Genomic DNA, 26,704 nt, shown 5'->3' with positions numbered 1-26,704 from the left:
TAAAGATTTCTAATACAACGTGATGCTGCTGTGACTGAAATTCTCTACTGATGTTTTACCTTGAGGTGAAGCAGCATCTCCGTTCTGTTTGGGGCTGAAGGGGGACGGTGGTTCAGCTGCCGTCAGAGGGCTGTTCTCATTGGTCAGTTCTACGCTGCTGTCATTCTCTGACAGGCCCTCAGGTACAGGTGTGCCTCCATTCACTGCTGCCTGAAGACAGAGTGAGTGAACCATCAGTTAATTTATGCAAGGTAAATTTCTTTATACAGCACATTTCACATATAAGGTAAAGAGCCTTCTTATTCTAGATAGATTATTCAGGTAGAAAATGCTGATTTGGTTCCTGCTTTAATATGACAAAAATTTAGCTCAGAGTCCAAAATGACACCAAGATTTTTTGGCTTGATTTGTTGTTTTTGACATTGATGACTGAAGCTAGACACTAATCTTTAGAGTTCATCAGTCATTTCAGATTTATCTTTACCAAAGAAAAATCTGGAGCATCCACGCATTGATTTAAATAAGGCACAAACTTAAGCTTTGTATGCAACTAGAGTCCTGGTGTGACAGTAATGTAGAGTGTCATCGGCATAATTATGATCAGATACATTCATATCTCAGAGCGGAGCAAGTGGGAGCATGTCGTTGCTGAACAATATGGGGCACAGGATGAATCCTTGGGGAACTCCGCATAGAACCTTCAGTTAATCTGGATTTACCAAATTTGGCTGCAAAGTTGTGTGAGGAAGGTAATTCAAATGACTATAGCTCCACAAGTACAGGCTCTATTTAGTTAGTTTGTTTAGCGAACAATAAGCTCAAATAAAAAGCCCATATTTACAGAACCATAAAGAAGTTTACAATAAATAAATAAATACTGAACTGCATTGGCTTGTGAACATCCTTGTTCCTAAACACCAGGTCTCCCCATCTCAACCCACAAGCAATCCTTCATCTTTGACATACTATCAAACTAAAATAGCCCTGTCTGTAAAGTCAGTCAAAATAGAGTTTTTCTTATATTTTATTCTTCTTTTATAAAGGAAAAAGTAAACTGTCTGAATAAACAGGACAAAGTATACATGTAGGAGTTTGTTGTCTGAGCTCAGTATACTTACTGTTGTCTTATGCTATAATAATATGCTCTACAGATCTGAAAAGAATGGAGGTGTAAAACTGTGTCAGAGAAAGAAGCTGCTGCAGAGCCTCTGTGTGACATTTTGACCAAAGGGATGTTTTATTGTGACTTCAGGAAACTGTGGGATAATACATGTTCTGTAAAGCTGTAATCAGGAGGCAAACAAGGAAATGAAGATATGGGGAAAAAGAGAGGACTTGAACGAAGAAAAAGAACAGCAGATGGAGGGGTGGGAGGAGGAAATATCCCTTTCAGACAGTTATAGAGTACATTATATATAATGGTGAAAAAGAGGAAGAGGTGGTAACGGACGACGGGAGCCCTTTTCAGTGTGTTTGAGACAGAAAGTGTGTGTAGACTGTGAACATGTCGGCAGGATGTGTGTGTGTCTTTTCCCTCTTAATACATGCCGTGAATCCATTTTCTAAGCTTGTAAAGATATTAATGTTTTTCCCTAATCCTCCTCATCCTTCTATGAATGCTTCTTTATAGTCTCCTTCCTTCCTCCGACTCCTTCATTCCTCTCTGGGCTGCCTCCATTCCCAAATCTATCCGGTGTTTCTTATTTGTGTTGAAGCAGCTGTTTGTGTGAGTCTCAAACACACACACCACACACACCACCCTAACACACCCATACCGACTTAAATTCCCAATAACACCCATATAACATGCTGGCACTCCTGTCTGGGCATCTGCTTCGGTACTGATATGTAGGCTCTGTTAAAAGAACAGCTGTCTTGCAGGGAGGTTTGGGGAGTGGCAGAGTGTGTGTGCCTTTTCAATGAAAAATAATTAACAAATGAAAAGAAAGAAGATATTTAGTTTTCTAATGAAGCACGCTCTGACTGTTGCATATAAACAGGCAGATCTTTGTGGAGGATATGTGTAAAGATGTGCACAGCTCCATGGGACTGTGATTTTATTTTATTTTTTAAGGGGTGCCATTTTTTTAAACTCCTTAATTTTTTTATGAAGAGTCATTGGACTGCATGATGTCTGAATATGGAGTCTGAATCAGCTTGTAGGGCTCAGTGTGGAGACTTAAGCCTCATTTCTACTCACTTTATGTACAAAAATCAGTAAGTCCATGTTAAACATCAAACAACACTGAACAAATACTCCCCATGCATCCTTTTACGTGGTTATGGTTGTTAGGCAATACGACCACTAGAATCCATAACATAGAATGTAAGTATAAAAATAATAATAAAATGAAAACGTGACATACAGATATCTGCAAGACATGTAATAACCAGTCTGGATGTTGTCATAGTTACAAGTTAATTTCTCAAGAGTTGTTGAAGTTTCAGGACCGGAAAAACCTGAGGATAACCTGCGACCACTGAGGTTTGAAAACCTTTTAAAACACACTGTATTTGGTGTTTTTGTGATTGCATATTAAGAGTGTACATACTGTGGCAGCCATGTTGTTGCTCTCCTCCATGACAGTAGCAGCGTATTTGTTAGAAGGCATCACTGTTGCGGTTGACTGGTCCAGTAACTGTCCTGAGCCCTTCTCAAACCTGGACGAGACACAAATCAGAAAACAACAATGACAAAAAAAAACAAACAAAAAAAAACAAAAACAAAAGCAAAAACAAAAAGAGTCAGGGAATATCTGTTAACCTGCAGATGAAGACAGGTAAATATGTTCTTTCTTTGTTTAGTCTCCTAACTCTCACTTATGAACCTATTCAAGCAGAAAAAATGCTCGTAAGAGATGAACCGGTTTTGTGTCGACACATAACAGACAATTAAAAAAGAACTAGTTCTAGATTGTCTCTTTAGGCTCTTTGTTACCAACAGCCTGTCACAAAGACACAATTTTTCCCATTTGTTTTGTTTAATCTCTGAAAAATAGCAAATATCAGACAGCTTGACAAACAGAAAATAGGATGTTAGCAGCAACAAGGTGATTCCCAAAGAGCTGTTACTTGGTATATCTCTGCATGGTGTGCAGAAACTGGACAAGTGGAGGACAGAAGGAGAAGTGTTGGGACTGAAAAAATCTACTCCAGATGATGAGGATCTAAAATCCAGCAAAGACCTGTAACCAAGACCTGAGAGATGCATCTGGACCTTCAGCCGATCCATCTACTGTTGGCCGAAGCCTCGTCAGAAATGGTCTCCATGGAAGGATGGCTGTCAAGAAGCTGTTCCGAATGAAGGGAAACAGGGAGAAAAGGCCACATGACACAAGAACTGGACTGAAAATCTGCAGCAACAGGTCTGAAGGAGGGATGAATCATCCCCAGAACCCAGACCTCAACAGTACTGAAGCAGTGTGGGATGATCTGGACAGAGAATGGAACAAAAGACAGAACCATCCAAAGAAGAGTTTTAAAAAGTCCTTCAAGAAGTCTGGAGAAATATTCTTGAGGACTACTTAAAGAAATTGCACAAATCTTCGACGGCTGAAGAATAAAGCTGCTCAGACCAAATATTCACTTTCAATCTTTTTAAAATTGCAGGGACCAGGTCTGCGTGATATAGCTTGACTATTTGAACGCTAAATTAATTAAATAAATAAGGAAAAACAAAAAGAAAAGAAAGACAGACAGAAAGAAAATCTTCCATTTTTCACACCAAACTGAACTCTATTATATAAACTGATTTTTTCTTTCCTTTCTTAAAAAAATAAACATCCTATGAATGACAAAAAACTGACCAAAATCTTTTTTTATTTTGATTATCCTTATGTGAGGATAGAACATTTCCAGCATTTTAAATGTGATACATTTTACCATTTTATAGAAAATTTTAGCTCATTTGATGGCAGCTCCACATCTCTAAAGAGTTGGAACAGGGGCAACAAAAGGCTGGAGAGGTAATTGGTACAAATTAAAACCAGCCAGTGGAGCATTTGACATCTAATTAGGTTAATTGGCAACAGGTCAGTAACATGACTGGATATAAAAGGAGCACTTCAGAGAGGCTCTCAGATGGATAGCTGGACAATGGTTCACCAATCTGAGATGAACTGGGTCTAAAAATTGTGGAATAGTTTCAGAAAAATGTGAAGACTTTGAAGATCCCACCATCTAAACAGTGTATAATATCATCACAATATTTAGAGAATCATAAAGAATCACTGTACACATGCGACTAAGCCAAAGGTCAAACTGGATGCTGGTGATGTTGGGGTCCTCGAGCATCACTGCATTAAAAGCAGGCATAATTCTCTCCTGGAAATCACTGCATGGACTCAGGAAGACTTGACCAGAAATCTCTGTCTGTGAACACAGTTCACCCTAAAATGCATAAATACAGGTTAAAGCTCCATCATGCAAAGAAGAAGCCACATGTGAGCAGGAACCAGAAGCACACCATCTTCACTGGACCAACGCTCATTTAAAATGGTCTGAAGTAACGGGGAAAACTGTTCTGTGGTTAAATGGATGAAAATGTGAAATTTTTTCTGGAAAGCATGGACGGCGTGTCCTGCAGATTGAAGAGGATAGGGAGCATCCAGCCTGTTATCATCCACATCCTGCATCCATCTGGAGCATCATGAAAGCAGAAATCCAGCAACCAAGGTCCAGGACTGTAGAGCAGCTAGAGTCCTGCATCAGACCAGAATGGGACAACATTCCTCTCCTAAAACTCCAGCATCAGAAAAATATGTGATTCAATTGAAAATGCTTTGTGGTGTATGAAACTGGAAAGTATTCCCAGTAGCAAGTACGGATTATTTAGCATGCAGTCTTCTTGCATAAACCACGTGTTGTGACGAGAACGTCACAGTTACCTCACATTCAGGTGTTATAAAAGTTTTAGATAAGCAGAAATGGTTATGGAATTAAAAAAAGAAAAGGAAAGCCAGTTCTCCTGTGTTCTCTGTGCGCATGTGAAAGTAGAGCTGACATGCCCACACAGACCTCAGGTAAACAGATACACAGGACTGTCAAGGTGTGTGTTTCAGAGCAACACTGAAAAACAAAGTGAATGTGTTTGTACATGTTTAATAAATGCAATTGTGTTACGGAGCATTCTTCTGAGCCTCTGTGATGGTTCACATAAAGGATCATTTCACAGTGTCTGGAAGTGTGGGAACACGGTATGTGTACATGCATGTGTGTAAATTTACCTTTGAGGATAAAAATCTCACATGTGGCAACCAAGTTATGGGAACTTTCTGTGAACGTGGGACAGTAATTTTGTGACTTTTGTTTAGGATTAGAATCAGGTTTTGGTTATGTTAGAGTTTTGCATTCAGCAGTGATGGTTAGGTTAAGGGTAGTGACCGTGTCATGTCAATGGAGAATACCCGTAAGCAAGACGTGTGTGTGCATGCATGTGGTTGTTTCGGTTCAAGTTTCAAGGAGGTGACTGGTCAATTGTTTTGCCAAACAGGTCTGAACGGAGACCTGAGGCCTGTACTACGAAGCTAAATTTTCTCTTATCGGGGTAACTTCAGGGTTAACTCTGGGTTTTCTGTACTTCACTTCTTACCAAGCTGTATCACCAACAGGCACTGAACGGCTAACCTTCTCCAGAGCAGGTTATGTTCTGGATAAGAGATCAGCGAGTATAAAAGCGCCACCTCCTGACCAATCAGATCTTATGAAATATGGCCTGCCCATTTTCAGAAGATCCCGTTGACGTTGGTGCACAGATAGAGAGGAGAGCTTAGGAGAGAACGAGTCTTTCGGGACAGATCCAACCCGTTGGACTTTCCTGATGACATACTGTACCAAAGGTACAGATTTTCAACAAATAGGCTGAGATACTATTATGTCAGCTGATTATCAGATGAATTGTGCTCCTCTCATCCTTATAACAGATACAGTAATAAAACCTTGTCACTGACCGCTCTGAATTATTATTTGTTCTTTACTTGCTCGGAAGTCCTTTTAGCTCCACTGGGGTTGCTTCTGAAATGAAGGTTAATAATAGTAATAATTCTTTTTCACATAGGACTTAAGTACATAACCACTGAGTTGTGGAACGCACAACTATCCGTGCATTCCTGGTGGAGGAATTGATATTCCAACATATAACACACTCACATGATATATATATATATATATATATATATATAAAATACAGTCTGTATGTAATGAAGATGCTGAATAAATTGAACTTTAAAACTTTAAGACATGCATGACTCGACTCAAAAAGACCTGGGGTAAGACCTACAATAAATAAAAACTTTCTCCTCCTCATGTTGTGAGACAGTGAAACTGATTTGTGCCTCGCGGATAAATGAGAAGGTTTTTTGAGGGGCTGCATGATGAGCCCTTCAATACACTCACTTTTATACTCTTTATTATATATATTTTACACATCTCCTATTAATTTGCGGGCATTGTCACTTTTGCTCTGTCACGTGAAGCTTAACATGCATGTGGGTAGGGGCGTGTCGGTTCGGATGGCTGGGGTAACCAAGGAAACAGCTGTTGATACTACTTCATGGAAAAAAAAACACTGTTCACGTTTTCCGTTCCGCATCCAAGGAGTTATTTTCCTTATTATTCTTTATTTGTAGCATTGGCTCGTTCTGTTGATACAATACAGTAAAAACGGGCAAATTTCAAACATTGCCACGAATAGTGATTAATCATTTAGAAATGATTTGATTAATTTGAAAGCTGTGATTAATCATGATTAATTAATTTGGAAGATGTGATGTGTAATTTGATTAAAATTATGAATCATTTGACAGTCCTAATAAAAACACCTCTATACTTACAGAAAGTGAGAAAGAATTCCCAGCAGACAGTAATATTTACTAGTGCAAGGATGAAAGTCTGTGTGTGTGTGTGTGTCTGAGAAGGTGTGAATCTTCAGTGTGTGTGGCTGAGGAGGGTTGGGTGCATGTGTGCGAGTACTGCGGGGAGTAGTGTAAATGTTGAACTACAGGGGAGCTTTTGCTTTCATGGTTCTGGGGAAGAACCTGTCTCTGAGTTTTCTGGTGGTTTTAGTGTTCCTGTACAGCTTTCCTGATGTAAGCGGTACAAACAGGGCGTTGCCCGGGGGGGAGGTTTTGGCTGCAATGAGTATGGCCCTCTTCTGGACGCGGGCTGTGTAGATGGAGTCCAGATCTGGTAGACGGCCATACCACATCGTCACAATGAGACACAGGATGCTCTCCAGAATCAGAATCAGAATCAGAATACTTTATTAATCCCTTTGGAATTCCTCAGGGAAACATGGTGGCTCTGTAAAAGTTCACCAGCAGCTGAGAAGAGAGTCCTGTCCGGTTCAACTTCCTGAGAAAGAAGAGCCGTTGTTGGGCTTTTTCACCAACATTGAACATTGTTGATGTCAGAGGTCAGGGGAGAGGAGTTGGAGATGATAAAAAGGCAAAAAAATGGGCTACAGCAACAGAAGACCTCACACATCTAATGATTAATTACAGGATAGCTGTAGACCAATCACAATTAATCACATTCCAAAATATAAACAACTAGCTTGTGATCTGCTGACAACTAGGTGTTGCACCTGAAACTGCAGCCTCAACAAATGCATTCTTGGTGTTGCTTCAACTCCTTCTGCTTAGTCTGCAGATGACAACGTTTTTACTGATTGTTACGTCTTTTGTTGTGGTTTTTTTTTTTTTTATCTTCAAACTTCCCGTCTATAGGGCAAACATGTTTTGTTTTTGTTTTTTTTTGTTTTTTTTGGATTCTTCCATCCCGCTCTGGTCACAATCAGCCATTACACAGATGTGTCGTCATCAACTTCTTTTTTTACTTACTGGACAATGATACAGTCAGAGGCAGAACAAACCGCATGTAAATTAGGACGAACCGTGAGACGAAAAATAACAGAATCAATCACCTAAATAAACTGCTTCATTACACAAAAATTACATTTTCATAAGCAGGGTAGTGTCCACGTATACAACATCACACTAAAATGACAGTATCTGTCTTTCACCCAAGTGTGTTTCTAGCTACAGAAACAGAAGAAGAGAAGTAAGCTTGAATTAGAGGTGCAGATGAAGGAAGGAGGACAGAGTGAGGGGCCTCGGAAAAGGGGGCATAGAGGACAGAGGAGGGGGGCTTCACATCAAAGTTGTGTATGGTGGCTAGAGATTAGGGACTGCATTGCAAGAGGGGATTGTTTAATCCCTGAAGTGTGTGTATGTGTGTGTGTGAAGGGGAGGTCAACTCCCCGGGGTCTTTCTGGTGGGGGCTGCATTCCTCATTTGTCTTGTACATTATGGCCCTTCCAGTTCAGATAAAGCTCTAGCGCACCTCATCTATAGCACTTTCTGACAAGGCTGCGAAGCACAAAAAATAAGTTTCTGTTCAAACTTCAGGGAAAACTTAAAAATACATCGTACAACAAAATTTAACAATTTAAAAAACTGTGTCAAAAAGCCATCAGCCAACGTAAAACTGTAGCAGCTTAATGAGACTCTGAATCTCTAACCCAGGGGTTCAGTCCTCGAGATCTACCATCCTGCAACTTATAGATGAAACCCTTCTCCAACACACTTGAATCAGATGTCATCTGCATGTCATTCAGCTCTGCAGAGGCCTGGTAACGAGCCAGTGATTTGACTCAGGTGTGCACCCCTGCTCTAACCTCTTGTCCAACCATTACTACATTTTATTTATAAATATATGTATATTAGGGCAGTCAATAACACGTCAACGGTGGTAACTAATTTATGTAATTAATTTACAGTTTAGTTACAGTTACTGTTTTTAATGCAATTAACATCTATGAGGAATAACAAGCCCCATACATCTGTCATTTCTCCGTTATGACGGCGGGGCATGGAGGTGTCTAGAAGCAAGATGGAAAAGATGCGCCTGCTGAGTCTTTGGATGGATTTGAGAATAATGTTTATGGAACAACACATAGGCGTCGATGAAGGTGTTTTAACACCCAGACTTTTCGCGTTTTTTTTTCTTTTCCTGCGTTGCGTTCACAGCTGCAGTCATGATACCAATATATCGATACTACCGATACCAGCTTTTTATGTTCTAGAATCAACTTTCATGTTGGAATATAGATATTTTACTGATTTGGGGTAAAATACGGTCTATCACAAACTGGAATACAGTGGAAAGTAGCTATAATATCAGGATTTTCTATAAATTATACCCAGTTGACAGGAACTACTTTTTCTTCCGCCTGCCAAAGTCATATGTGAAATGGCACCGCGTTGTGGCGCAGCAGTGCATCTCTCACTTACTCAGGTCGTAGCAGCTGTATGATGTGTGTGAGAAGATTGTACAAAACCACAGACCTCAAACATCTCAACCTGAAACCTCAACAGGAAGAGGAGAAAGTAATATATATATATATATATAAAACATGAACTATGAACATAATTGTATACAAGATAGCAAAAGAATATTTGGTCTAAATACGACCCACTCCTGCAGTTTGGTTTAGCCCATATTTGTCCGTGACTCCCGGCATTAACTCCATGCGAGTGTGGAAGCGTGACTACTAGATGTGGCCCACAAGGAGCCTGCTGTAATAGCTGTCCATGCAATGTCATGTTTGGACCACAACACGTCCCGTAACTTACATCCAGGCTGGCCTCTGGACCACATCTGGCCCACACAACACTTGCCAGGGCCGTAACTGGGCTATAAGTGGCACAAGTAGTCCAGATTATGCCCAAATGTGTCTGCTATACTAGTAGTTATTGGTGATTAAACCCTCGGGACAACACAGTCACTAAATAAACTATAAAGACTCTGCAGAACCCAGCCTGACTCTAGGTGAAGGTTAGTTTAGGCTGAAGTCCAGCTGTAGTCTTATTTAGGTGAGATTTAGTTTAGACTTCTTAGAACTGTTTTCATGCATACACTGTCCACATGCTAGCAGGAACCGACTGAGAGGGGTGAGCTGAGGCTTTGAGTTAAGTAAAAAGGCTCTTGGAGGCAGACTCTTGTCGAATATGTTTTCCTGCTGCAGCAAAATAAATAGCATAAAAGACAAATGGAGCTTTATGGATTTATTTCTCATTGATGGTTTTATGAATAATTTCCACAATAATAGAAAACAGTCCAACTTCTGAAATGTCCAGATGAAGTAAATAAAGACAGTTTTACTGAGTGGAGTGAAGTCGCTGTAAATCTTCTTAAAATTCAGATTACAGATAACGTGTTGACGTAAATAAAACCTACAAAGAATCCTGGATCCATTTTAAGCTCTAATACGGCTCAGAAATTACTACAGTGATGGTACATTCAGCTGCATCTCCACGATGAAGTTCTCAGCACAACACGAGTGTTTCCATCTTCATTTACCAGGGAGAGTTTAAAACGCACATTTTTGTCTAATTGCTGAAGCAGCATCGTTTCCACCATGCATCTCTGACAGGAGTGCTCACCTGCATGTGCAGATACAAGTGGAAGTCTGCTGTGGTGTAAATAAGATAAAAACTTATAAATCAAACTGTGTAGTTTATGGTTTATTAAATATCTATTGTTTTCCAAGTTGATTAATTTAAGTTGTGGATTTATTGTTCCTGAATAGAAAGTGTTGGATTATAAACTTCTGCTTGTTCAGATAAGATCTGCTCTATGACAATATATTTCATATAAACGTTCACCATAAGTAAAAAAATAAAAAAAGAACTTGTCTTCCAGGATCCTGTGTGACACATTTATGTTGCTTCTAAAGTCAAAATCAACCCCCTGTGAGGAATACACACCAATAATATAAAAGTGACAGATGCTCCCTGCCACTCCAAACGGCCACTTTCCAGCTTGGTGTATCTCACCCTTTACGTGAACTTTTACCGAGCATGTTTGCTGTGTGGCTTTGCTCATGAAAGAACTTGTTTCACACCAACACACTCCGAGTACAGCTGAATGGGTTGCTTTTTATTCATATGATTTATAAACACAGCTGAACACAGCCCAAAGCAGTGGTGAAATAATTCCCTCTACTACTTCAAATTATTCAGTAAACAACACCAATCCACCAAGTTTACAGTTTACACAGTGAGTTGTGACTTGACGGTGACTCTGCTCAGCTCTGATCCATGTACGATAATCATTTACAAGTACATGCTTCATTTCTAATTTAACTAAACAGGTTGCACCTGCAGGAAGTTGACCCAAAAAAGGATTTTTTCTTTTGTAAAGTCTAAAAAGCAGCATGGTTGGATTTACTACCATAGTTCATATGAAATTTAAAAACCAGTCTTCTCCAGACCAGTGTGGTGGCACACTGCTTCACGTGGTCAACTCTAAAATGAGTCTTTGGTTGTGGTTCTTGGCCCTGTTCAGGCTTAGTGCCAGTATGGATCCTGAAAGATCGTTCTGATCATTAAAAGTGGACAGAGCTAAATACAAGTGTGAAGGTTCTCCGGACACATTCAGATCCAACCTGAGGTCACATTTACACGTGGTGCAGGAAACGGGTGGCCACATGTTTATAGCAGCGCGAATGTTGATGTGCTGCTGATATAAGGTTACACTGGAGTTATTATGAAGACAGTCTCTATCTTTTCTGTTCATTTCTGCAGCTGCTGTGAGCTGTGAAAGATTTTCGATTTGACCTTCTGGTTCTGGGAATCTGATTTATTTACTTCTTAACCCAAATGTTTAGAGAAGAGTTGCGTAATTGTGCTCCTCAAAAATGGTGTTTTAATGGAAGATGGCTGCATGCTTAGAGCTATCTTCTAGCAATCAGATTGAGATGGAGACAAAACCGAAAAATACTTACGGTTTAGGGACACACTACATAGGTTTAGGGACTCACGTGACGTTGCAGCTGAGTTTCACTTTATGCACCGCGTCACATGCTAGCAAGTAGATATAAACACACTGGCCACACCAAAAGATGACATTATTGGGGAGGAGAGGAAATGAAAGAGAGAAAAGGTCAGAGCAGGAGATAGAACAAGAGTCAACCTTAGACTGACTTTTACAGTCTGGAGAACGCTCGGAGTACTGGTAGGATGCAAGATGGATGCTGAAATAGCTGTTGATAGGCGCTGCGTCGCTAAGAAAATATGCAAACTTTCATAGTGCGTGTTTAATAAGTTACTTTGTTCCTTGCTGAAAAAGACAACATTAGCTGTGTTTACATGGAACACTTTTGATCCAATCAGAATAGATCACAATGAATTTTCTAACCAGTAGAGAAAAGTAGTATAAACCTTTTTACAATCAAAAACAAAAAAAAAAACAAAAAAACAAACAAACAAACAAACAAACAAAAAAACGTGTATACACTTATTCTGATGGTTTCTGTGGTGCATATTCTTCCTGTGCATGCGACCACGCTGGTGTTAAGTAATGTGAAGGGTTTCAGAATAGACTTGAAAATAAACAGAGCTAGACTGTGGCCGAAACATTTTAGTTGGAAACTCTTGAAGAGTTGAGGATAATTGAGTGTATTGGTGGGGGAAAAGTTTAAAAATTAGTCTTTCACAGATATTTAACAAAAATTTGATAAAATCCTCTATATTGTCTTGTTCTTCTAGTATTTTAAAAAAATAAGAGTTAATATAAACAATTTAAAGAAATGTGTATAGTTAAATGCATTCAGTTATAATCTGGATTATTTCCTTTCCCAAAAAATGTGATTAGTGGAAATTCTGATTTGCTGGTACTTTTAAAAATCCAAACACATTGGCTGAGCATAGAAAAAGTTAATTTATAGCCATGTTTATAACATCAACCACAAATATTTAATCTGTGCACACAAACTGAATTATTTGCATGTATGGATCTACATGTAAATAATGCATTTAGATCCATACATGCATCTTTTTTTTCTTCTTTTTTTATTTCTGCAGCACCCAGTCATGAGAGAAGATATCAAACTTATCCGGTCAGGCCACTATACTCCTTCAGTCCAGCACGGGTATTGTAAAACATCAGCTATGTCCAAGTTAATATAAATGATGGGAAAGTTCCTGTTCGTTATTTTTTCTCATCCTTTTATTTTAATCTGTTCTGTTCCAAGGTAACTCCCACTCTCACTTGTTTTCCATCATTCCCACATTCCTCTCTCATCCATGTGAACTAATTATTCCCCACATCTGCAGTCTTTGTCTCTCTGCAGAACTTCCAGATTACTTTCTGTATGACTGATGGACCTTTCATGATAGAAATAGCTATATGACATCTAAGTTGTTCTTTTCCTTATCAAGACTCACTTCAGAAATTTCACAACATGCAACACATACAAACACTGTGCAGTTGTTTGTCTCCTCTCTTTGTTGCCGTGGTTTCATGCATACCATGATGATAAATAACTGATCCCACACACTTTGAGGGGATACAAAACACTAAAGAGCTATATTGCACCACACTACAATATCTAATGGGAAAATTTGAACTGAAATGCAGTCAAAGTTTGTTTAATTTGAGCAGATTTTATTGTTTTTCCAAGGTGTTCTATTGTCACCATTTTATCATTTTAATGGCATAGAAAACAAAAATGAATATACCAATGCCCCTTTTTAACTGCTTAACACACATATCTAACCAGCCAATCACATGGCAGCAACTCAACAAATCATGCAGACATGGAGAAAATGTTGAAGTTCAAACTGAGCATCGGAATAAGGAAGAAAAGGGATTTAAGTGACTTTGAATGTGGCATGGTTGTTAGTCTATTTACTAGGCAACAGGAAGTAGAATAAGCACTGGTTCCAACCAAGGTCTGAGTCTCCATTTCAGCTCCACATTCAGATGATAGGCTCAGAATATGGTGGAAACATCATGAAAACATGGATCCATCCTTGTTGAAACCAATTGCGTTATAACTGTGATCATTTTAAATGTAATAAAGCCATCAAATAACTTTCCAATAACTAAATCATTTATTACATTATTGTCTGCAATTATGACATTATAGGCCTACAATAAAAATACTTTATAAAATGTAAAGCTTGGGTAGGCATGCTTTTAACCTGAACCCAGGTATGAATCACAATGAGATTCTTCCTTTGTGTTTAAGATCATATCTGTGATGTCTGTTTTATCTTTGTTTCATTAAGCAGAGCAAAAAAATACAGTCTCCAGCAGTTGGGAATAAAAAATAAAAAATTAAACACGGCTCCTACAATTTGCAAAATGTTATTACAATATTGGCTTTATCACTTCTTATTGGCTCTATTTAAAATTGACTAAATTATTACTAAATTATTACATTATTGTTACAAAACTGCCTCAACTCCAGCTGCTTTCTTGAACATGACATTGAGTGTGTAAAAAAAGATTCAATGCACAAATGTTAAAAAAATTGACTACATAACAATTTTGAGGAAGAAAAAAGGCAGAACCCTGAACTGAGAATGTGCAGCACCCAACAGTCTCTGGTGTGCACTTTACGAACACGGTGGCTGAGCTTGAAATCCAACCAAAATAAGCACCTCTAGCATGAAAAGCTAGCGTGTGGAAGTACTTTGGCTTCTATGGCTGGTTTTGTTTGCTCAGAAATTCCAGTAGCTCTCAGATTCCCCTCAAGTGAACCAAGTACAGGAAATGGTCCACAATGCGAAGGACATTATGGCTAAACAACCCAAACAAATGCATGCGTGGTTCCCTACCTTTATGGTCGAGTCCTTCAGTAAAGCCAAAGTTGAATTAACAACATATAGCCTTTTTTTTCTTAAAATAGGGACAATGTATGGACATTAATTACAATGGCTCTGAAAGTTCAAAGCTTCGGGGACCCCATGTACTCTTTGGGTTCCCCAGGTTGGGAACCACTGTGTTGGTCAATAGGCCTCTCTGGCCATAAAAAATGAAGAACGCAAGTGCTGACTGAAATATGATCAACCCAAGAGGATCTGATGCAGCTCCATGTGGTGGAAACAAAAAATGTCCTGCATTAACCAACAGATGAGCCACTTTTGTTGTTTGTTACTTGTCACAATATGAGGAACCATGGAAAGTAATAGTTGTGAAGTTATTACACTGGAAAAAAAGAAAGATGCATCAATAATAGTTCGGACCGCAGTCATCTGCATCGTAATCGAATCGATTGTGATGTGCCTAAAGATTCCCACCCCTAAATCTCACCGTGGATGTGCAGCAACTGCGTGATTCTGTCGTGTCAATATGGAGCAAAACCTCTGAGGAATGTTTCCATCACCTTGTTGAATCTATCACACCAAGGACAAAGGCCGCTATGAAGAAAAAAGGGGGCCATGGTGGACCTGATTAGGATATGATATGTTTAAAACAGAAAAACTGTGTTCCCGCAGGTGAGTTAAATTCAAACTTCTCATGCATTACTTCGGTCATTAACTTTCTCCTCTCACTGTTCACTTTTTAAGCACGACTTCTCAAAAGCTTTCTTGGCATGGATGTATGAAACAATGTTACTGTCTGTAAACAAATCTGCCATTAACACCAGATAATAATCAGTGAATCACAGTGGGGGGTTGGCAATAATCCCAGAAGCACAGCCAGTAAACTTGTTATATGTTCAAATGCCGGATCTCTTTCATAACCAGGAAACCACCCTCCTTCATTACTACGAAAATCTCGCATCTCACAGTAAACTCCACAGGAACACCAAATTCATTCACTGTAAAATAACTTTCATGGAGTCCGCCGCGCGCGCACACACATAATTAAGGATTCGCGGGATGAAATTGCACAATACAATTTACACTTTCTCACCAGTTAGAAAGGTGACGGTTGACAGGAATTTAAACACTTTTAAATTCTGCTCAGAAACAGAACAATTATCAAAAGATACCAGAGGTGAAGCCGTGAATGTCACTGCATGAAAATGAGCAAAATCAACAAATAAATAAATAAAATTAAACATAAACACACTGGTGCGTCTCAGTTGAACGAACAGATCCAATCTTTTTACCTGAACATGTTCAGAAACATTTCCACTAACTCCGCCGTGCACATGGGGCAAAGTCGAGCGACCTGCAAACTTTACACGTGCACAATGAAATAAAGGAAACACAGCCCAGAAATTACGAAGACCCACACAGAGCCTCGCTGATGAATAAAGTATGTTAAATGTTAATACAGTGGTAATTAAAGTGTTACTCTGCCGGTAATTGCCTGCTTTAAATCCAGAAAAACAAACAGTTCTTCCCGGTGCGGTTGCCTACTTACATAACCATCCGCGCTTCTTTCATCCACAGCAGGAAAATATGAAGGAAGACAAACGTCAGAAATCTTCTGCTCAGTCAGAGTCCCTGAAAACCTGTTTTATATGCGACGTTTTTAAATAAATCAGCCCTGAAAGGGAGCGCAGATGTGAATTTGGTCTCGTGCCGTGAAAGGAGTGGTTCACTGTGGAAGCATGCTGCAGCTCACTGCGCGTGTCCCACACAACTTCACCGGGAAGGAGACGTAGTTTTGTTAGACCCGGACCAGGAGGAGACTGCAGGCTCCGAGAGATCAAGTCTGTTTTTTAACGTGAAATAATCCACTCCCAGAAGTGTGAAGGGAGTTACTTGTTTTAACACACACACAACCACGTGCGCGCGCACCTTCCTTACTCAACTTCGCTTCACCATAATTCATGAAAAACGCTTTCGCTTTTCCCAGAGGTGAAATCCATTTCACAGAAACAGCAGACGACCTCTAATCACTTTTCATCCTAAAGCGTTACAAGTGCAGCTCTAAAAAGTTGGAACATCGCATAAAATCTAAAACAGAATGAGATGATTTATAAACTCAATTTATAAACTAAATTTAATCAACATATTTTATTCCCAATAGAACATAAACACCATATCAGATGTTGAAACTGGGGTGGGGGGTTGAAACAGACATTTTATCATTTTATGTAAAATATCAGCTCATTGTGAATCTGATGGCAGCAACACGTGTAAAAAGTAGTTCCAGGGTGATGTTCAGCAAGGTGTTGCATCCCTTCTTCTTCTAACATCTGTCTGGAAACTTCTGGGAAGTGAGGAGACCAGTTGCTGGATTTTTAGGAGAGGAATGTTGCCCCATTCTGGTCTGATGCAGGATTCTAGCTGCTCTACAGTCCTGGACCTAGGTTGCTGGATTTCTGCTTTCATGATGCTCCAGCTGTTGTGTACTGGTGGAAGGTCTGGACTGCAGGCAGGCCAGTTCAGCAGCCGGACTCTTCTCCTGTGAAGCCATGCTGCTGTGATGGATGCAGGATGTGGTTCAGCATCGTCTTGCTGAAACCTGCAAGGCCTTCCCTGAAAGAGACGTTGTCTGGATGGGAGCAGATGTTGCTCTAAAACCTCCATGTACTTTTCAGCATTGATGGAGCTTCACAGATGTGGAAGCTGCCCACGCCATAGGCGCTAATGCAGCCCCATCCCATCAGAGATGCAGCTTTTCACCTGTCCACTGATAACAAGCTGGATGCTCCCTCTCCTCTTTAGACACACTGTCCATGCTTTCCAGAAACTAGTTCACATTTTCATCCGTCTGACAGCAGAACAGTTTTCCACTTTGACTCAGACCATTTTAAATGAGTGTTGGTCCAGAGAAGACAGCACTGGTTCTGGATCCTGTTCACATCTGGCTTCTTCTTTGCATGATGGAGCTTTAACCTGCATTTGTGGATTTCAGGGTGAACTGTGCTCACAGACAGTGATTTCTGGAAGTCTTCTTGTGTAGAATCTTTGTCTGGTTTTATTACATTGCTGCCTGAGGAGTGAGTTTTTACACAGTTTGTTTCAGATCTTTCTATCTAAGAGACTCTGCCTCTCTGAAATGCTCCTTTTATACCCAGTCATGTTACTGACCTGTTATCAATTAACCTAATTAGTTGTCAAATGCTCCTCCAGGTTTTATTTTTATTTTTGCCCATTACTTTTCCAGCTTTTTGTTGCTCCTGTTCCAACTTTTTACAGATATGTTGCCGCCATCGGATTCAAAATCATATTATCCATGATGAAATGTCTCAGTTTTAACATCTGATATGTTGTTTATATATATTATATATATATATATTATAAAATATGTGTTTATGAGATTAGATCCTTTTTGCATTCTGCTTTTATTTACATTTTATACAACCTCTCAGGTTTATTTGTGGTTCTAAAAGTTGAATGGGATGCAGAACCTTCAGTTATCAGACTCCTCTCTGTGGAACCAGGTCTCAGTTTGGCTTCATGAAGTAGACTACCTCTCTGCCTTTCAGGTCAGGCTTCAAACTTTCCTATCTGATAAATCTTATCATTACATCCTGACCGGTGACCCTTATTGTCGTTATACATGTGTAATGTACAATTAAATTAAACACAACACAAATGAAATGAAAAATACTTTATTAATCCTAAAGGGAAATTGTTATGTGGTAGTAGGTTTTTCTTTTAAATTTTATAATTAAAAAACAAACAAACAAACAAACAAAAAAAAAAAAACACTTACTGTGATAAAGTATAAAAGACAAGAATATAAAAGAAAAGAAAAAAATAATAATTATAAATAAACTGAAAAGTATAAAAGAGAGAAATATGAATAAACTGGTGAATGTAGATATAGTGGCAAGTGAAATAAAATAAATAAGTAACTGTATATATACATAACAAATACACGTGGAAATTATGAAAAGAAAAACATCAGCGGTCACTTAATCCTTTTTTTTTTTTACCCAAATTGATTCCCATGTTGGTTCAGGGCAGGTGAACCAGGTCTAAGTTGGTTTGGTCTTCCACAGAGTTTTCACTTGACCATCCTGCATCATGCTCTGGTCTACCAGTCTAAGACATTTACATTTAAATATGATCAACTTATCTGTTTTCTTCTCCATTTCTCTGTACATATGAGAACAGCAGCAGCTTTATCAGAGCTGCATTTAGAATCAATCGATGTGCAATATGTATAAATTTAAAGCAATGAAAACTGAAATTTTACGAGGAAACACTTTAGTGCAGAGATCACCAACTCCAAACCTCTTGGGCCAGTGTGATGCAGGTTTTGTGATGCAACACACCTGATTCAAACTAAATCATTCTCCAACAGTTCTTTGTTTTTGTTTTTTATGTTTTTCCAACAGTTTCCAACAGAATATATATATATCTATATATATATATAGATATATATATAGATCTATCTATCTATCTATCTATCTATCTATCTATCTATCTATCTATCTATCTATCTATCTATCTATCTATCTATCTATCTATCTATCTATCTATCTATCTATCTATCTATCTATACACAGAATATTTATTCTTGGCCTATTTTTCCAATTATTTCTTTATTTACAGTTCTTCCAGACTCCAGTTACGCATGCGCATTACTGAACTCTGAAATATACCAGTTAGTGGCGCAGATGCAACGTAACGTTGTTTGCCAACCGCCAATAAAACCAGAAGAAGAAGAACCCGGAAGTGGATTTCAAGTCTCAGCTGTGCTTTTAAAAGTAACTTCCTAAAAATAATAATTAGGTTAACGAAATGCAGCTTCATTTCGTTAAAGATGGATTACCAGACTCTGTCAGCACCGACTTTCAGAATCTGAACAAATTCAACGATCAGGTAAAAACAGGAGGACTTTCAGGCACTGAGCAGAGACATCTTTACCAAAACAGGCTTTTTGTCCGTTTTAATTTAGCTCTGAGCCGATTTATTAAAAGGTACTGCAGCTTTAAAAGCATGTTGATTTGCAAGATTGAACTCGTTTTCCGAACTGTAAATGCAGGGGTTTACTGTCATACTGTGATTACAACAGGAAGTCAGTTCACACATTATTCTGGGTTTTGTCGTATAAAAATGGACCTGCATTCATTCTAAAAGGTATTGATTAAATTAATAAAACAGAAGTGATTTCAAATTGTAATTGTTGATAGAGCATACTGTGAATCAAAACTAGCACACTTCCACTGAGATGGTGATAACTTTAATGGTCAGTCTTATACCTAATGTTTTGTTTTTGGAGTAATTTTATAAGTTATTATACAAAAATCCACGTGTGGAAAGCTGCTGAGGACATAGTGAAAGGAGAAGAGCTCAAACTGCAACACAGTTGAAGTAATAAGAGAGCGAGAACACAAGTTTTGAAGATGAAAACATGGAATCCGTCTCTAAACTGAGACATCCAGATTAGATAAGGATGTACCTCAAATAAACAAAATTGTAATAACTGATGAATTTCTGAGGTGTTGAGATTCAACTCTTAAAGTGACATGTCTTCTTCTTGTCTTCTTCCTATTTTCTGCAGCAATTTTTTCGTCTGATTGAAATTCTGTTCCAGTTCCTCCTGGAGCCTAAAGAGGTGGGTGTGTGCTCACATACACACAGTTTAATGTTACTAAACCCCACCTTGATAAGAATCTTTGGCTATGTGTGTGTGTGTTTAGTCTGAGAGATTCATGCAGCAGCTCACCGACTTTGCAGGGGAACATGGGATGAGTGCTGGACCTCTGAAAAACCTGATGAAGAGCGTCCTCCTGTTGCCTCAGGGTGGGTGAAAGAGACACAGCTACTGATTATTTTATTCTTTTAAAAGGACAAAAATCCCATTTTGACAGGTTTTGGATTGAGATTAGCTGGTGGGAACCCATATATCTATTTTATTATTGCAGATTACAGATTTGTTTATTAAGGACAGAAACTTCAGATGAAGCACCTTGTTTTAGAAAGTGGTTCAAACACAGAAAGACAAATAAGTTGTAAAACAACACTGTACAACAAAACCTAACACAGATACATAAACTCACACACCAAAAGAAAAATAACTTTGTGGATCCAGATTAATCAAATACATCAACGATTATCATCATTACAGGATTACAGTCGAACATGAGAAAAAAAACTGAATCAGAATACTTTATTGTCTTCCGTGGCAGCTGCCACTGCGGTGGTGTCTAAAATAGTAGAATAAAAACATAAATCTACACGAGTAAATATAAAATCTAGAAAAATAAAATAACATAAAATCTATGCAAAATATAATAGAAGTGACACAAAGGAAACAATCAATAGGTAAAATTTAAATATTTTAGTTATTGTCCAGCTTTCAGCCACAGTGAGAATAACAGCTGAGTTTAGGGTTCTTAGGGAACCTTTTTATTATCAGGGCTGAGGTATTTACTGTCCATTTTAGGTCTGCCTGGATGAGTGTCCTCAGGAACTTAAAGGAATCCACTCGCTCCACACATGCTTTCTTGATGGTCAGTGGGGTGTGATTCTCTCTCTACCTCCTGTAGTCAATGACCATTTCTTTGATTTCAGTGGTTTTTAGTGTTAGATTGTCCTTAATGCACCCCTCCGACAGCTCCTGTATTTCTGGAGGGAACTCTGAACTGTTCCAAGAACCAGATTCACTTTTGGCCCAAAACCTTCATGCGTCTGTTAGACAGATGAAGGTGAAGAGGAATTTTACACAACACAGTTTAACACAACAATGACTCCAAACATGAATCCAGATCAACAAAACAACGACTTCACCAGAAGAAAATTAAAGCTCTGAAATGACTCAGATAGAGTCCAGAACCTAAACCCAAGAAAAAGTCTGTGGGGTGACCTGAAGAAGAGGGCTAAAAACAAGAGACGTCCTCACAAACTGACAGGTTTGGAGCCAGTTTGTGAGGAAGAGGGAAATCAGATAAAAATAAGCTTTAGTACAATGTACAGTGAAATGCTTGTGGTCTGTTGGTCAGGAAGCTGAAGACCCATCTGCATTAGGAAGAGTCCAGACTCCAGGCCCAGCATAGACCAGCCTGGCAGGACTTTGGTATTAAAATATTTGCAGTCCAAGACGTTCCATGATAGACTCAATCATGAAAAGGGTGCTTTGACAAAGTTTAATTAAAGGCGTCCACACTTACACAAGCAGCTTATTGTGTCCTTTTTAATTTTATTATTATTGTTTTCCCAGAACAGATTGTTTTTCAGTTTAATTGTTCAGGTTTTTAAACTTCACATTAAAAGTGGGAAAAGTTTGGAAATGATTTATTGTGCTTTCATTATTTACATCCACTGTAGGTTTCCACCTCTGTAACAGTGATTTCCCTGTTTTTCCTCCTCAGGAGCCCTGAAGAAAAACCTGACCAGTGAGCAGATCAGAGAAGACCTGGTGACACTAGGTAAACATCCAAATCCTCCATCACCCAGCTGCTCATTAACGGCCGTTTTAAAGCAGGTGCTATGTATTGTTACTAGATTTTGTCCTCTGCTCATCTTCTGAGGTCCTCATCAGAATATTTCTGCTCCTGTTGTACAGAACTGATTCATGAACTGAAACCACTTTATCTGTTGATTCCTCAGGACTAAATGAAGAGAAAGCGGCTCATTTCTCACAGCAGGTAACTTACTATAAATTCATATATATAGGTTTTAACCGTGATCTTAAAAGTAGAAAGGGTATCTGCCTCCCGAACCCAGGCTGGGAGCTGGTTCAATAAGAGAGGGGCCCAATAGCCAAATGCTCTGTCACCCATTCTACTCTATTAGATATTTTAGGAACCATTTAAACATCTTCTTTCTAAATGTATTTTGTAATCCCATAAGAAATGCTTTACATATGTGATGTTTTAATGGTATTTTGTAGTGGGGCGAGCACTACGCCGTACTGTCCAGACTTGCTCTTGGACGGACTCTGATGGTCAACCAGTTGGTTGACATGGAATGGAAGTTTGGAGGTAAGACAAACCCAAACCAGACATAAAATATTAACTTTACAAGAAATTTTAGCATAGATTTATTTCCTCTTTGTTTTCTCAAACTTTTTGTGCATATTAAAAAAAAAAAAAAGTCTACAGCTGAAACAGGTCCGTTAGCAGAGCTGATGTCCTCCATTGGTCTGTTTGGGTCTTTTTTCCATTTAAATTCCTCAGATGTGTTTGGACCTCCTCTCCAGCCTCATTGTTAATTCATGCATTTAGGTTTTAGTTTTTCTGTGGTAGATTTATCTTGCATTGTTGCTCCTATCTGTATAGATCACTCATAACAATCTCAGGTTTCATCATTAGTTTCAAAAAGGAAACTACTAAAAGAGGTTCCACATTATTAAGAGCGTTTCCAGGTAGTCTGGGGGGAAAGGAGGATCTTTGTTTATATGAAACGTGTGAAATAGTGCAATACCTCTAGAAAGGAAAACATTGGGACATTTCAGGAAAACTTCAGTGAGGTAATCATACTGTTAAAAATGAGTGTGTAATTATAATGAATGCGCCGCTAGGTGGCAGCAGCAATTGTAGTAGCTCTGTTTTTAACTTGTGATTTTTTGCAATATAGCCGTCTTTTTTAAGACATCAGCTGTCAATCTGTGTCTGTTCGGGTAGATTTTTTCGCGCTGGTCAGAGGCTGTGCTATACGGGAGATTTTTCTGAATATTTTTCTTTTTTGCAAGACTTGTTATTGTGAGTCTCCATGGCAACGAGACTTGTTTACCATCGGGATCAACTGATAAAACTCTCCAAACTCAAGATTATCAGTGAAACAACAGTTCAAATCCCAACGGAGTTGAAAAGAAAGAGAAGAGGATGCAGGGCAGGAGCGAGGCAGAGAGAAAAACGATGGCGATTCAAACCGTTTCTTCCAACGGTTGTTATGGGATACGTCTGTTGTTGAAAGTGCAATCAGCTTTGCAGCAATCTGCTGGGGCAGCGGCATCAGAACCAGAGACTTGAAAAGAATTAACAAACTGATCAAGAAAGCCGGTTCTGTGCTTGGAGTAACTCTGGAGCCGCTGGAGTTGATCATCAAAAAAAGAATTCTGTACAAGCTGACGAAGATAATGGAAGATCCTTCACACCCTCTACACAACGCCGTGACGAAACAACAGAGTGTGTTCAGTGGGAGGCTTGTTCAAGTCCGATGCAAGACAGAGAGATACAGAAGATCCTTCCTTCCAGCAGCTATCAGGCTGAAGAACAAAGCCCTTAATTAATTAATGTGATTGTTTTACTAAAAAATTACTACTACTACAATATTGAATTTCCCTTTGGGATTAATAAAGTATTTTTCATTCATTTCATTCATTCATTCATAAAATGAGTAAATGGGTCAGCTCAGATAAAAACATCAAGGAAAGTCTCTGTCAGGCAGATGCAGTGGTTAAAAAAACCCACTGATGAGCATCAGTTAGGAATTTGAAGTTTCTGGCCAATGCCTCCATGCACCATACTACAGAGGCTGTAGTTGTGCATAAAGCTGTACTTGGACCCCCCTTAACCAATGTTTACAAAGAGAAACGTTTGCAGTGGGCTCAGAAATATGTGAAGACTTTTTTTCGAACAGTTTTTTTCACTAATGAATGCTGTGCTACACTGGATGGTCCAGATGGATGGAGCTCTGGATGGTGGGTGGATGGCCACCATGTACCAACAGTTGTTTTAATTGTCATTCTAATGGATTATTTAGGAGAAATGAAGAAAAACAGCATATGCAGGTATTTAAAACATAGTGTAGATGCATATATTTTTATTGGGCGACTGTCGATCAGTCTGGATCGATTCCAGGCTTCCCCTGTCTACATGTCGAAGTGTCCCAAGAAGACACTGAACCCCACGTTGCCTAGTGATGTCTATCAGGGTATGATTTTGTGTGATAGGTTAAAAGCACTTGGAATAATAACATACAGTGTGTGTGTGTGTTAACGGGTGAAAGTGACATATGACATAAAAGTGCTATATAATCACAGTCCATTTACCATCCAGGTCTTGTACTGATGACGCTGCGTAAAGTCGTCTCCAGCACATTCCAGTGATTCTCAATAGGATTAAAGTCTGGATTCTCTGATGGTCATTTCATGTATGAAAATGAATGTTCCCTAAATCGCTTCCTTACAGTTTGAGCTCAATGAAGGCATAAAGTCATTTTAGTGTCACTGGTAACCAAATATGTTTATGTTTACACTGTGGAAAGAAGAGAGAACCCACACAGGGGATTAAAACCCTGACTCAGAAAAGCCCCTATCAGGGTCCGATGGGATCATGGTTACCAGTATTTAACAATAATCCTTTCAGTGAGAATTATCTTTTTTGGAGAATGAAAATTCTTAGTTTGTTATTGTTTTGATGGTTGAACAAAGCTGAGATCACAGTGTATTTTCTGATTTCCACAGTGACCGTTGGCACCAGTGAAATTCAAAAAGCAGGGAACATCTTTCTGCAGGTAAATTTAAGCAACCTCACAAAGTCACACACACATAGTTACATTTTCCATTTTTATGGTTGTTCTGTTTTCTGAGCATGATTTCATCTGTTTGTAGTTGAAGCTGGTGGTCAGAAAGGGGACTTCCACCGAAAACATCTACATGGGTGAGTGAGTCTGCAGTCACTGATGTGAAGAGGCTGGTTACGCCTGCCATCATCTTTTCCAGTTTCCACTTCGATTTTTTCATTTTCACCCACAATATTCATGAGCTACCTTATTGGCTGCACTGAAAACCTGCTGAAGATCATTTCCAGCTGCTGACAAGTCTCCTCCATTCACCACCACATCACCAGTAAACTAGACTTAGACATATGTCTGCAACAGAAGGATGCTGCTCCCTTTGTTTGTTTGCTTATCTTGTGTGACTGGATATTTATCTGTATTTTTTTGTGAATTAAAGTGATTGTGTTTTATTTTGTATTCTTAAAGCTAGACAAAGGAGGTGTGGCAGGAGCATTTTCCTTAGAGCTATTCAAATCTTTAGATACAGTCAATCACTCGATTCTCTTCTTTAAATTGACAAAGTATAAACTGTCCATGAGCATCCTCAAATGAATAAAACCATACTTATTTATTAGGTCGCTCTCATTGTGTGAGTATAAATTACACAATCTCACCAACAAGAGCTTTCTCCATGGGAGCACCACAAGGTTCTGTTTCAGGCTGAGATTTTTTTTCTTTTTAAGTGTTGATTATAAAAATAAGTGTGAAAGGAGCCTTGTCAGCAATTTTATTTAATTTCTTTTTATTTCTTCCCTCCAGAACTGACGCTGCCTCAGTTTTACAACTTCCTGCATGAGATGGAGCGAGCCAAGGCCAGCATGGAGGGTTTCAGCTGAGTTACGTTCACGCCTCATGTTTCTGATTATTATTAATGCTGGGATGGGCTCCAGCTTACCCGCGACCCATAATGGAAGAAGCGGTACAGAGAATGAATGAAATGAATGAATATTATGAGTTGATCTAAGCTGATTTATTATCAGATGGCTCATCCAGAAAGCGCAGTTCTATTTACGTAATTATGTAATTAACTGACATGCTCAGATTGGCTCGAGATGTTGACGGTCAGGAATGATTTTATGGAATTCTGCCTGTGAGATCAGGAAAGATCTGCTCCTTTTTTTCCAAAGTTCGTTTAGATCATTTCTGTTTCTTATAAATGATTCTGTGTCTTTGTAAAGTTAGATGAGACCTCCAAAATTCAAACCGTTCACAACCCCGTCTCTGCAAATAAAGAGCATTTACACTTATTATGATTATTTTACGCTTAATTTTAATTATTTTTTTCTAGTGAAAAATTATGTTTACTGTGATGCTTATCAGTCATCTGCCTGAAGCACAGTTTGGTGACGCTTGATGCCCTGATGTCTCTTGACGTCTTAATGGTATTTGTTGAAGTGTGCAGTCATCCACTAAAGGAAAAAATAACAAGCATACATATGATTAGCTTCATGGACTGAAAGGCATTCAAGGCAAACATACAAAAACTAAATTTAAAAACCAAACTGGACATGAAGTGACTGATTTAAAGCTGTGGACATTACAAGTTGTGTTAACTG

General features: G+C 38.8%; 2 protein-coding genes across 4 annotated transcripts in view; one reads left to right on the top strand and one right to left on the bottom strand.

The window, feature by feature from the left end:
* Positions 1-16,442, bottom strand: part of dnmt3bb.1 (DNA (cytosine-5-)-methyltransferase 3 beta, duplicate b.1) — a 42,635-nt gene extending 26,193 nt beyond the window's left edge. For both annotated transcript variants that reach the window (XM_042003292.1, XM_042003293.1), the window contains exons 1-3: positions 16,162-16,442; positions 2,553-2,661; positions 60-210 (exon numbers count right to left, since the gene is read on the bottom strand). In XM_042003292.1, coding sequence (XP_041859226.1) covers positions 60-210; positions 2,553-2,661; positions 16,162-16,184 — 283 coding nt within the window. In that variant the 5' untranslated portion in view covers positions 16,185-16,442. The remainder of the gene's footprint in view (positions 1-59; positions 211-2,552; positions 2,662-16,161) is intronic.
* Positions 16,443-19,349: 2,907 nt separating this feature from the next.
* Positions 19,350-26,391, top strand: commd7 (COMM domain containing 7). Of its 2 annotated transcripts, none has more exons than XM_042004725.1 (9): positions 19,350-19,523; positions 20,209-20,259; positions 20,345-20,447; positions 22,016-22,072; positions 22,254-22,291; positions 22,537-22,627; positions 25,054-25,103; positions 25,201-25,249; positions 25,908-26,391. In XM_042004725.1, the coding sequence occupies exons 1-9, from the start codon at positions 19,443-19,445 to the stop codon at positions 25,982-25,984; spliced, it is 597 nt and encodes a 198-aa protein (XP_041860659.1). In that variant the 5' UTR covers positions 19,350-19,442; the 3' UTR covers positions 25,985-26,391. The 2 variants fall into 2 exon arrangements, with proteins under 2 accessions (XP_041860659.1, XP_041860658.1); XM_042004724.1 differs by having other exon boundaries at positions 20,206-20,259.
* The last annotated feature ends 313 nt before the right edge of the window (positions 26,392-26,704 follow it).

The sequence above is a fragment of the Melanotaenia boesemani genome, chromosome 13, assembly GCF_017639745.1.
Source record: "Melanotaenia boesemani isolate fMelBoe1 chromosome 13, fMelBoe1.pri, whole genome shotgun sequence".
Taxonomy (NCBI): Eukaryota; Metazoa; Chordata; class Actinopteri; order Atheriniformes; family Melanotaeniidae; genus Melanotaenia; species Melanotaenia boesemani.
Note: the sequence above shows the minus strand (reverse complement) of the source record. Positions and strands in the feature narration are given on the sequence as shown.

Excerpts from the sequence above, each read along its gene's own strand:
- commd7 (XM_042004724.1), top strand. The coding sequence starts at position 19,443 with ATGCAGCTTCATTTCGTTAAAGATGGATTACCAGACTCTGTCAGCACC. Across the intron at positions 19,524-20,205 it reads TGAACAAATTCAACGATCAG|CAATTTTTTCGTCTGATTGA; the intron begins GTAAAAACAGGA and ends TATTTTCTGCAG. Across the intron at positions 25,250-25,907 it reads CACCGAAAACATCTACATGG|AACTGACGCTGCCTCAGTTT; the intron begins GTGAGTGAGTCT and ends TCTTCCCTCCAG.